The sequence below is a fragment of the Canis lupus genome, chromosome 22 (assembly GCF_048164855.1).
Source record: "Canis lupus baileyi chromosome 22, mCanLup2.hap1, whole genome shotgun sequence".
Taxonomy (NCBI): domain Eukaryota; kingdom Metazoa; phylum Chordata; class Mammalia; order Carnivora; family Canidae; genus Canis; species Canis lupus.
Window position 1 is genome coordinate 4,128,179 of NC_132859.1, and position 12,958 is coordinate 4,141,136.

Below are 12,958 nucleotides of genomic sequence, written 5' to 3' on the forward strand. Positions count from 1 at the left end.
ATGTAGCACAAGAAAATTTAAGGGATGGAGCAAGAGAAGATTCTTAGATTCGTAACTAGGAAGGAGCAGCCAGAGAAGAAAATAAGGTGGGTGTTCCTTTAGAATCCAAGGACAGTGTTTCAGGGAGGAAAGTATATAAAAAAGGCAAAGTCGTCAGTGGTGGCAAATGGTACAGAGAGGTCAAGTAAGGTAAGAGCTCAGAATGTCTATTGAATTTAGCAACAAAGTCATTGGTAACCTTGATGAGAGCACTTTCTGTGGAGCAGTGGAGGTAAAAGCCAGGTTGCAGTGGGGTGGCTAGTGAGGAGATGAAGTGGAATGCTTTTAAAGTAGTTCTACTGTGAAGAGGAAGAAGAAAGGGCAGTAGCCGGTAGGTTTGGGAGAATTCAAAAGAGGATTTTTTGTTTATTTTAAAAGTAAGATATTCGACTATAGTCTTGTTCATGGACCGGTGGTAAGGAGTCAGTGGAGAGGAAACACCAGGTAGACTAAATTATGCTGCAGTGGTAAATAGTCTCCAAGTCTTAATGGGTTGGTTTTTCTACTCACTTTACTAGGCCATTGGGAGTTAGGTTGAGAGTCCTCCTTAAGAGAATGGCTCACAGAGCTCTACCCATCTGAGAAGCAGCAGATTTTGGTAGCAGTGGGAAGGAATACAGTACATTGCCCTGATTCTTAGAGACTTCAGTCATGTTTCTCTGGCCAGTAAGTCACATGCCCATGCTTAACTCATGGGTGGGAAAATCCAGTTCTACCATATATTTGGAAAGAAGCAAATCAGAATATTGATCAGCACACTAATGATTACCAGAGAGAGAGATTTAGGAAAGGAAGGTAAATCTAGATAGGATTAGCCCTCAGGAGATGAAAGGGATTGGGCAGCAGAGTTTAGGTGGTGAGATTAGCCTTAAGCAGGAAAACTGACTCCACTTCCCTTTTAACAGGAAGGAAGAGAGCAAAAAGATTCTGATAATGGTGGGCTTAGGTTTGGTGGCAAGCACTTGATTTTCCTTGGGTTTTTGTTTTCTTTGTGACTACTGTATTTCGTGAAATGTGAACAGAAAGGTGGTATGGGTTTAAAATACTTGTAGATAATTAGAAGCTGATAAACATAGACAATTTGCAGGCAATCACAGGATCTCCTTTGCCAGGAATTTGTGACTCGAAGCTGCAGGAGGAATATTTAAGGATGTCCAAAAAAGGGAAAAACAACAAAATTAAATAGCATGATAAAATAGTCATGAAACACAAAACATGACTGCTATTCTCCATGCTGGGGCCAGGTAAAGTGAAGGGTGACACAGCTGGAAGGTTAGGGGAGGTGACCTACCCCCCCCCCCCAAAAAAAAAAAAAAGCTAGGTCCAGGTTTGGAATTTTGGCACTCCTAAATTCTCCACTGCCCGGAGCTTCTGGAGCCTCATTGTGGGAGGAATCTTGTTAAAAATAATTTATAGAAAGTGTAAATTATGTATTCAGGGGCTATTTTGTTTTTTAATCATCCTTTTTGTGAATATCTAAAATTCATACTGTAGGGTGAGGAGAGCTTGTGTTCTGCTAGTAGAGGTAAAAACTTCAAAATGTAAGGTTTTGGTAGGTTGAAGTAAAGCTATAAGTGTGAATTTCAGTTGGAAATAAATAGTTCTCTGATAAAAAGTACTTCATCTTGTCTTTCCCATTTTGAAAGTAAATGGTAGAAACAGTGCCTTTGAGCCCTTGAGGTGTTTGGAAAAATGAAGGAAACTGCTTGATAATGACTTTATGTCCTGGGGCCTCTTTCCCAGAGTAGTCTTTAATCATTAAAGTGTCGCTGTAGATTCTAACCAAGAAAAAACTTACTTGATAATCATCTCTTGTAGGTACAGAAAGCAATAAATGTTAATGAGTGCTGAAAACATTGCAGAATTTAAAGTATTGGACAAAAATGTTCTAATGATCCTGTATGTTGGGTTTCCCCAAGACCATTTGCAAATTCTGGTATTCTCACAGTAATTTTTTTTTAATAGATGATTACAGATGAAAATCTTCAGAGGTAAAAAAGATACATAGGGGAGAGCCTAGGAGAAACTGGGTATAAGCTCCTAGTCCTAGTGAAGTACCTATGCCATGAGAAGAGATACATTAGTCTGATCTAGAAGCCAATTCAAAAAGATTTTCATGCTGTAACATTTAAAAAAAGAGAGAGAAAGGGCTTTAGTGCCTGTCAATAAGCGTATTTTGCTATCATCTCTAATTTCATGAGGCTATCAGAATTTTACTATATTGGACTTTTAATTGTATGATAAAGACGGTTTTTGTAAACTCTTTGATTGTATTTTTGTGTATTTCTTTTGAGAGAAAAATGGTTTTAACACTAATGTAACACATGCTCATTGTAAAAGATAGGTTCAACCATTCATCCATTTGACAAAGTTCACTGCAGCATCTACCATGCATCATAAATATAACTGGAAGGAATACTGCAAAAATGTAGAATGTAAAATGAATAACCTATTTTAATATCAATAATAATGAAAATAAGATCCTGCTGCATGTATTTTCTGCAGCTGGATTTTTTCCAGTTAATACATTAGTTCTTTTTTCTGTCTGCACACTTAAAGAAAAATCTACCCTCTCGTAACTACTAGGTTTAAATTCAACTAATTATAACATACAATTGTAAAAGAACAGTTTTAGAAAATTTTATTCTTACTGTGTACAGTGTAACTCCTATCTTCTGTTTTTTTGTTTTGTTTTGTTTTTCTTATTCTGTGAAGCAACTATCAGGCCCATTGGACCATCTGCAGAGTGTTGATCAGTTTTATTCATTCTGTCTCAGCTCCACCTTCTTCCCCAAATATTCATCCTTTTAGTGTGAGCATTTAAAATGCTCATTGTGAGCAAAATATTTTTTTTTTTTGTGAGCAAAATATTATTTCCAGTTTTCAACTTGGCCTTTTTGATTTTTTTTTATGAGCTAAACATTTGTGTTTTAATAACTTTAATTGTGAGTGTCTTTGAAAACTTAAGATAGGGAAAAATTGAAATAATCAGTGTGTGAGAGGGTAGAAGATAAAGTAACCAAAGTTTTAGTAAGGGACATAAATGTACCTTCTTTGCGATCATATTAGAAGTAACTTTATAGATAACAGAAAAAGGTTTAGAAGGATATACAAAAATGTTCACATTAATTAGGTTTATGAAGTGAAATTGGGCTAGAGGGCAATGTGGGGTAATTTTAACTTCTATATGTTTGTCGAACATATATTTACCTTCTTGTTATGAAATAATTTTGCACATGCTTTTTAGTGTTGATCAGAATACTTTTTACTTTGCACAAAACAGAGAGCTGTTGTACACATGGATGAACGTCGAGAAGAACAGATTGTGCAGCTGCTACATTCAGTCCAAGCTAAGAATGATAAAGATTCAGAAGCACAGATCTCTTGGTTTGCTCCCGAAGATCATGGGTAAAACAAAACATACTCTTTTACAGAATGGACAGAGTAACACTTCTTCCATAGCAGTGGCTAGGGAAAGGTTGATAATGAAAGTAACATCCTTAGACTCTTCAGTAAGTGAAATTCAACTTTGAAGTAAGTTTTTTTCCTTATGTAGACTGAGCATATTTGGTGAAAGATTGAACATGTTCATTACACAGAAAGCTAAGTGGTAAGAACAGTCTATTTGGGTATTAGATTTATTAAGTTATTATTTATTGCTTTCCTACTCATCCTCTTTGTATTTCCAAAATTCTCCAGTGAGAGAGATCTGCAAGAAGTTAAATTGTTGATGTTTTTAGGATGATCACAAGAACCGTATCATTTAGTGGAAAAAGTAGTAGTGGGTTTTCTGGAACTATGTAAAGTAGCAGCCGGTTTAGAGCAGCCTCTATAGCAGCCGGTATATAGCTCTCAGAAAGGGTGGCAGGAAGAAGATAAAGTTGTGAAATAAAACAAAGCTCAGAAAATCCGAAAAAGAAAAATACTGTAACTCACTGCAATGGAGAGATGACTCTTGTGTGAATTTTAATTTTTTTAACTATCACAAGGAATAACTTATCTGGTAATGTAAGAATCTAAATATTTCCTTAATCTAAGAAAAAAGCTGATGATTTTTTAAATAGCGTATTTTGTTTCAGGGCTCTAGCGGCTCATTTTTTTATTTTGTCAAAATAGATATGGTACTGAAATTCCTGCAGAGAACAAACCAAACTCAGAGAAGAAGCTGGAGAACCAGGAAAAGAAATTGATAAGTCAAGAAAAGAGAACATTTAGAATCAGGGACAAATATATTGACCGAGATTCTGAGTATCTCTTGCAAGAAAATGAACCAGATGTAGCCTTAGACCAACAACTATTGGAAGACTTACGAAAGAAAAAAAGTGACCTTCGGTATATAGAAATGCAGGTAATGGAAAGCAAGATGTGGAAAAAGTTTTTACTTGTCATTTCTTCTCACATTTGTGTTTAGAGGGTACTACATGATACAGATCAGTGGTATTTCAGTAGACCATCCTCTGGGAATTCTTTCTCATATACTAGAGAAAAGCAGTAGGAATGGGATTGCACAATATAACCTAAGGTAGCCTGTCTCATCTATGGCAGCTTATATAGTGAGAAAAAATTAGTTTTTTAGGCCAGTTTTGTGAGATGTCATAAACAAGGTAGTTAGAATTGTAAGGTTTCTAGGCCATTTAATCCAACTCCTTCCTTTTACAGATGATAATACTAAATCCCAAATTATGATGTGCTTATTTTCAACACTTTAAAGACAGGACTGTGACAAGAGTAGATATTCATGGAGGCTTTCATGTTCTTTCCATGCTAGACAATATTTTTTTTAAAACATTTTATTTATTCATAAGAGACATAGAGAAAGAGAGGCAGAGACATAGGCAGAGGGAGAGGAGAAGCAGGCTCCATGCAGGGAGCCTGACGTGGGACTTGATCCCAGGTCTCCAGGATCAGGCCCTGGGCTGAGGGTGGCGCTAAACCGCTGAGCCACCCGGGCTGCCCTAGACAAGATATTTTAAGGTTTCTTCCTGTTAACACATGAAATTTGTTTTGTGGACATTCTAGAGATAGATGTAATAAAATGTTCATGTATTTTAAGAGAAAAATACTGAGGAAACTTTGAGGCCATATCTTTAATATGCACATATGTGCTGCCGTTTGTAAAAACAAAAAAAAAAAGGCAGGATATCACATCTTCCATAAAAAAGAAAGGATCCATTGACTGTAGCTGATGATCAGATTGGGTATCAGAACAGGTGAGGTGAGAGTTTCTTAAAAAAAAAAAAAAAAAAAAAAAACAGGTGAGGCGAGGTTGTCCAGGGGTGGAATTGTGTAGATTTTGGTGCCTATTTAGTGAAAATAAGATTTGAGGAGAGGAAATTTCAGGTTGAGTTATTTCATAATGTTGTGATTGAGAGAAGAGCTTCTTTTATAGCCTTTGGAAGGAGAGTTAGTTACTGTCTGCTTTGTATAGAGGACAGAACTCAAATTACTGAAAATGAGTAAGTGATCAGAGTCAAAAGAAGTTAGGAGAAGAAATGTGTAAAACATAAAAAAAAAGTTGGTGATCTTTCTGTTGACTAGACACTTGCAAACACTTCACTTGTGCTACATCATTTAAACCTCCCAACAACCCTGTGTAAGAGATTATGCCTCTGTTACAGAGGAGGAAAAAGAATCTTAGGTTAAGTGACCTATCTAAAGGTTGTACAGTTAGTAAAAGAATCAAGCCTAAAATTCAGATGTTTAAGAGCTCAACTTTTTAATCCTTTTTGGTAATGTTCCATCTTTTTTTCTTTTTTGCTTACATTCATTTAACAAACGTTAATTTTCCACTTACTAGATGCATGTCATTGTGCTGTGTTTCTGAAGACTAAAAAAGACATGTGTCCTCAGATTGTAATCTCATTGTTCCTTATCTCAGAGTTAAGCCTAAAATTAGGAAATTAGAATTTAGGTTTGTCTGTCTTGAGAAAGAATATTGGGTTATTACTGTCTTTATCAGCTTTACATATTTATAAAGCAAATTGATTAATGTTTCAAATCTAATGGGTTAGCTTATATATACTTAAATATTGAGATTGTTACATTTGAGTACGTGAAGTACTTTTAGAAATTGTTAAATGGTTTTAAATAATGTTAAAATAAAAGACATTACTAAGAAAATAATGGCAACCTGATCTTTTAAATTACTAGAATTCATTAAAATCATCAGATTGACTCTCAATTTTTTTGGTACTGTTAAGAATTACCTGATTGGCCATAACAGGAATGGCATGTACAGCATGGTAACTACAGTTAATAATGTTGCACTTTATATCTGAAAATTTCTAAGAGAGATCTTAAAAGTTCTGATCCCAAGGAAAAGAAATGCAAACTGTGTGATGATGGATATTAATTAGACTTTCTGTGATAATTACTTCACAGTATACAAAGATATTGAATCATTATGGTGGTACGCCTGAAAGTGATACAATGTTATATGTTAATTATATCTTAATTTAAAAAAATCAGGATTTTTTTCAGTCTTCTATCTTGACAAATAGGCAAAAAATAAGGATGATGTTTTAAATAAAAATTAAAAATACGGCAGTTATACTAGATTACTTAGGACAGTTCTAATTTTGTGTGTTTTTTTTCTTTTAAATAAAGGGAGTTTGTTAAACCTGTGGTTTATTTATTTTTTTACCATTGAAATTTTCTCATTTATGTAGGTTATTATAAACCATAGCACTCCTAAATGTATGTCATTTTTATGTAGCGTAGGTTTGGGATTCCGTAGTCTTCAAAATTAGACATTATCAAATAAAAGATAAAGGAGTTAATCATTTCCTCTTTGGTATTCCAGTTGCAATTCATGAAAAATTTGTTGAGTAGCTTTTATGTATTAAAAACTGCTATTTGCTTTTTTTTTTTTTTAATTTAAATAAAGGTTTTTCATTCAGATTTCATGGCAACCGTATGAGATAAAACCTTTGAAGGATGTAGGATCCAAGTTGGATTTAAGATCACAGTTCTTAAATGGCATTAGCAGATTTTCCTGTTTCAGATATTACTTGTTTCAAGTTTTATTCTCAAAAGCAAGTACACAGAAATAATTAATCTTCTCCAGTGCCTAATGGATTAGTAAATGGTGGATCATTGGGTGGGAAAATGAATGTGATAAAGAAAACAAATGTAAGATTCATATATAAAAGAAACAAAAAAATGAAAAAAAAATGGGGATTATAAAAATGCTATTAAATGACAGATCAGATTTCATTTTACTGGCACTTTCAAGAAAGTGTCTCCATTCTATTGAATATAATAAAATTCAGTATTTCAGAAATAAAGGGGATTGCCAAATACATTAGTTCTTTTTATAAAAATTCTTTTTTAAGTCTTGATACTTGACATAAGCTGTGAGGTAATAAAGTATTTGTGGATTCTAGCATATTTTTGATATATTCTGATTACCATGATTATAATTTGATTAATTGCTTTTGTGAAAATTAAAAACTATTTTTAATTTTCAGCATTTCAGGGAAAAGCTGCCTTCATATGGAATGCAAAAGGTAAAATGAATATACACTATTTAATTTGATTTGTAAAATAATTTTTTTAAACCTCTGTATGAAGAAAAAAAAAATAAACAACCTTCCCCTAAAAGGTATTATTGAAAGTTCCTTTTAGTCTTGAATTTTTGGAAGCCCAAAAGTAAAAAATGGTCATGAAACAATTTTCTTGAGGTTTTCTCCTTTCTGTCTGTAGTTGAATTTTTTATATAGATGTTACTTTGGGTAGAGGCACCCTGGGTGACTCAGTTGGTTAAGCATCTGTCTTCCTCTCAGGTCCTGATCCCAGTGTCTTAGAATCAAGCCCTGCTTTGAGCTCCCTGGTCAGTGGGAAGACTGCTTCTCTGTCTCCCTCTGTCGTGCCCCCTGCTTTTGTGCCTGCAAGCACTCTCTGTCTCTCAAATAAATAAGTAAAGTCTTTAAAAAGGAAATTACTCAGGTAAATGACCTTGCTCTTAATATGAGACCAAACATTTTAATTAAAATTGAGGCTCTACTGAAAGTAATGCTTAAATTAATTCATTGTGCTTTATTATGCCATTATCTTGGAGAATATAGTCTCCCATCCCTCTCTGTTGTCTCAGCCTTAATTTGATTTTGGTTTGGTTTTCAAAGCACTTAACCACCACCTGCCACAATGTCTTTCCCTCCTAGGCCATTGTAAGTTCCTGAGGACAGAGTGTTCTCTGTGTGTTACTTGGAACAATACCTGACATTCTGTGGACCCCCAGTAAATACTTGTTGAATGAATGAGGCACATGCTGCTTCTCTGTGTTTATAAGCTATAATTTAGTGTTATAATTTAGTGTTAGTATAAATAATGTGTTAAGAGTAGATGGGAAAAATTTTAAAGGTGGGTTTTCTAATACTGTCTGTAGATAAAACCTCTCATATCTCTTTGAAGAAGTAGGATGGTTTTATTAATGCAGGAATATTACTATTAAAAATTAGTGTTTATCTAAAATTTTTAAGAAAGATTTTTCCCAAATACAAGATTTTCCAGATAATTGAAGTTTACCAATTTAGATATTTAAAATCTTTATTTAGATATTTAAAATCCTTATTATAATTACTTGAGAGGAAATAATCTTAAGGTAAGTCATATTCTTGATCTCTAAAAACAGTATGTAGAAGTTCTGCAGATGAAACCATATTGTATGAGTTATGATATAACTCCTTAATGTCCTTAGTGTTAATTAAGTATTGGGATTTGTCTTTATTCAGTACCCTACATATCAACAGCATTCCATGCAGGGAGCCTGATGTGGGATTCGTTCCCGGGTCTCTAGGATCAGGCCCTGGGCTGAAGGCGGTGCTAAACCGCTGAGCCACCCAGGTGGCTCCTTTTTTTTAAGATTTTATTTATTTATTCAAGAGAGAGAGACAGAGAGAGAGAGGCAGAGGGAGAAGCAGATTACATGCAGGGAGCCTGACAATCAACATTCTCTTTAATTAATGTTTGTTCTTATGCATAAAATTTACCTGCTTTCTCTTCTTGTTCTTGTTGGTGTGTTTTTCTTTAACCACACCTGGCTTTGTTTTATAATTTGGTGCTGCTTTTTTTTTTTTTTTTTTTAAGATTTTATTTATTTATTCATGAGAGACACCTGGGGGTGGGGAGAGACAGAGACAGGCAGAGACACAAGCAGAGGGAGAAGCAAGCTCCATGCAGGGAGCCTGATGTGGGACTCGATCTCCGGACTCAAGGATCATGGCAGCAGAAGGCAGGTGCTAAACCGCTGAGCCACCCAGGGATCCCCAGTGCTGGTTTTCTCTTGAAAACTGGTAGATCCCAGATATCCAAACTGCCAGCATTGCATTTAACTAAATTTTAAAAGCATTAATATGTTTGCTAAAAGTAATTAACTTCAGTTATTACAGAATTGTGATCACTATCGAATTTCTTCACCATGTGATATCCTTCACTTATATTCCATTTTGAAATAGGAATTGGTAAATATGATTGATAACCATCAAGTGACCGTAATAAGTGGTGAAACTGGTTGTGGAAAAACTACTCAAGTTACTCAGTTCATTTTGGATGACTACATTGAAAGAGGAAAAGGATCTGCATGCAGGATAGTTTGCACCCAGCCAAGAAGAATTAGTGCCATTTCAGTAAGTAATGTCTCACTTTTTAAAATTCCCATTTTTTTTTCCATTCTCCCAGTCTTGCTAGAAATAAACTCATTTTGAAGGTTTGTAGTGATTCTTAATTGGGTTTAGGATATATTGTTATGAAAGTAAGTACTTGGTAGTAAACACAAAAAGTTTAAATGACCTCTTACTGATAATAGGTGTTTGAGTTTAAGATCAATTATTAATCCAGACAAATTGTAGTATAAAACTAGAAGAATAGAAAACTGATAAATTTTTATAGGATTGTAAGTTCCAAAAAATGTCCATCCATATAGATGCTTTAAATTTTACTACTTAATTCATTTAGTATCATTTTTTGGTTCTTTCTGATTGTTTTTTCGGTACATGAGTACTGTGGTGGTGAAAGCAGGAAGCATTGCAATATTTTAAGTTGCATTTAAAAATTTTTCTAATGCAGTTATTCAGTAAGAGGGAATTTATCATGAAAAATTAGCAGTTAATTCTGTTCACAGTTGTAATTACATGTTTAGTGCAAACAGCATTTTTGTTTAGTTAGATGACTTAGTTAATATATGGGTATATGTTCTTTAAAGTTGTTTGGGTTTCTGGCAGCATATGATGAGTATAGTAAATTAATTTCAGTGTTACATAATTTTATATGCAGATTTCAATTATAAAGGTTTATGATTATGTTTAGTTATATGATGGTGCTGTTTATTATCTTTAACTCATTAATACAGAATCTGGTTAGGAACTGCATTACCAATTATGTCAGTGTTTTGGAGGGAATAGAGTATACATTTTAAACTAATTTCTAAGAAATACTGTTTTTTTGTTTTGTTTTGTTTTTTCTAAGAAATACTGTTTTAAAGAAGTATAATAGCAATCTTTTTGATAGAGTCCTATTCCTAGGAATTACATAAAATCAAAGAACAGTGAAAATTAACCACTTTTGTCATAATACAATTATATAGCTAGATTTAAGTAAATTAAAAACAATCTTATTTTCAGTAATACAGGATTTCAATATATAGACAGTAGGAAGATATGTGCACTAGGTTGTGTTTTGTGTATTTTTCCAAGATCTATTAGTACTTGAATGGGTAAAGTAATAAAGAGTGAAATAATGATCTAAGTCTGTGAATACAAGAGGTGCTGATGGGAAAGTTTTACTTCTGAAGTATTGTTTCTTAATTGTGCCGATTTTTCTGTTTCTAATCTCATAAATCCACTGTTCTATGAGATGACTGTGGGTTACTTTTAGTTACATAAATCGGTATTGGATTATAATAACATTTCATCAATTCCAAGTTCATCTTTGCCATCCATAACTTTTAGAACACAACCAAGAACCAGGAATTAAGCAACACCAATCTATACCAAGAAGAAACCAATAAAAAACTGGAGGGAAAAAAAAGTATCAATATGTATTTACCCTCAAATTACACAAAAGTATTATAAGCTTAGACCATGATTTTAATTAACTCTTATAGAATAGTCCAAAGAAAGGAAGAATCAATGAAAGGATGCTCTAGAAAGGCACTTTGAAAATAATAATGAGAGAATTGGCCTTGGAGGGCTTTCTAAGAAGTGAAAAGTAAATTTAAGAAGTAGTCTGCAGTTTTTAAGAAACAAGTTTTAAATCCCTGGGATTTTAGTATCTGCTTCTCTTTTTTTAACTCAGGAAAATCTGATGAACATTTTTTTCAACAATCTCAGATTTCATGGATGTTCAAGATTTTTTCCTAAAGGAAACTATTTTCTTTGTAAATATGTTTCATTTTGATTAAAGGTTGCAGAAAGAGTGGCTGCAGAAAGGGCGGAATCGTGTGGCAATGGTAACAGTACTGGATACCAGATTCGTCTACAAAGGTAAAGAATGTTCACCTGTTGTGGACAGGTAGATTTCAGTGAAACTTTGAAGTTAGATATTCAAAAGAAATATGTCCCCCATTTTAATGTTGATTACAATTAAAATTAACATTAAAAGTAACTACAGCAGAGGAGGCTTGCAACTTTTTAAAATCCAAATTCATGTTTGGATTGCCTTTTTAAGATAAACTTTACATTATGAAATGATGAGAGAAATTACTTTTTCCGGGATGTACATCATTAGACCATCACTACACTCAAAAGGAGTTGGTGTCTTTTATCTTTTGGTACCAACACTGACTTTATTGATTTTGGTATTTTTACCCCCCATTCACTCCACCATATTTCTGTGGTCCTTTTCTGGAGCTTAAGATTCAATTTACCTCTTTTAAGTGAACTGACTTTCCAGTTACTAACCAAGAGTTTAGGCCCCTAAGTATTAAGTTGTCTTCTGAATGTTAATGGTTATGTCTTTAAAAAGACATTAAAGTTATGTCATGAAATGTGTCATTTCATGTATCATGAAAGTAATGTATAGTGCACTTGAATGTGGTATTTCACATACTCTGTTGCAGTAGGCATTCCTAGAACCAAAAAATTAACTGAAAATTTTGTTTAAATTGTAAGTTTTTAAATTGAAGATTTCTTTTAAATTTTTGTGGCAGTGAGTAATTTGTTAGTAAAGAAAACCAAAAACTGTTAACTCATGTCTTCTGTTCACAGCCGGTTGCCAAGGAAGCAGGGTTCTATCTTATACTGTACAACAGGAATCATCCTACAGTGGCTCCAGTCAGACTCGTGAGTATGTTTCACTTCAGGACAGACATTTAGTTAAACATTATCAGGAGATGTAATTATTAAATTGGACTTTATTAGTTGTAAGGTAGAGTGATGCAGTTTTCAAATTTTGTACTAAGTTACATACTTCACACTTTTGTTTTAGGCATTTGTCCAGTGTTAGTCATATTGTGCTTGATGAAATTCATGAGAGAAATCTGCAATCAGATGTTTTAATGACTGTTATTAAAGATCTTCTCAATTTTCGACCTGACCTGAAAGTAATATTGATGAGTGCAACTTTGAATGCTGAGAAATTTTCAGAATATTTTGGTGAGTAAATTTTATGATTATTGTTTTAGAAAGTTGTCATAAGGCCACTGAATTTAAAGCTAAAAAAAAAATAACATTGCTAGGTAGAAAGTAGTTAAAATGAGTGTTAAGCAATTCTTTTAGGTATTCAGAAAAATATTTAAATTGTCTTAAATAGTTGAGACTATCCTAGTCTCAGCAGATTAGAGAAGTGGGCCTATTTTTTTTTAAAGGTGGCATTATCTTTAAGGTGTTATATGAAAACATGTAAATTTATGGTGCTTTCGGATTAGGTGGCATCGCTGAAGTCAAAGCACAGGTTTGAATAATTTTTTTGTGATTGTTTCGTG

General features: G+C 33.6%; 1 protein-coding gene across 4 annotated transcripts in view; it reads left to right on the forward strand.

Moving 5' to 3' along the window:
- DHX36 (DEAH-box helicase 36) overlaps positions 1-12,958 on the forward strand; it is a 64,763-nt gene that overhangs the window by 16,993 nt on the left and 34,812 nt on the right. For all 4 annotated transcript variants that reach the window (XM_072792211.1, XM_072792210.1, XM_072792209.1 and 1 more), the window contains 7 exons: positions 3,323-3,447; positions 4,156-4,387; positions 7,509-7,547; positions 9,495-9,665; positions 11,440-11,519; positions 12,243-12,317; positions 12,463-12,629. In XM_072792211.1, coding sequence (XP_072648312.1) covers positions 3,323-3,447; positions 4,156-4,387; positions 7,509-7,547; positions 9,495-9,665; positions 11,440-11,519; positions 12,243-12,317; positions 12,463-12,629 — 889 coding nt within the window. The remainder of the gene's footprint in view (positions 1-3,322; positions 3,448-4,155; positions 4,388-7,508; positions 7,548-9,494; positions 9,666-11,439; positions 11,520-12,242; positions 12,318-12,462; positions 12,630-12,958) is intronic.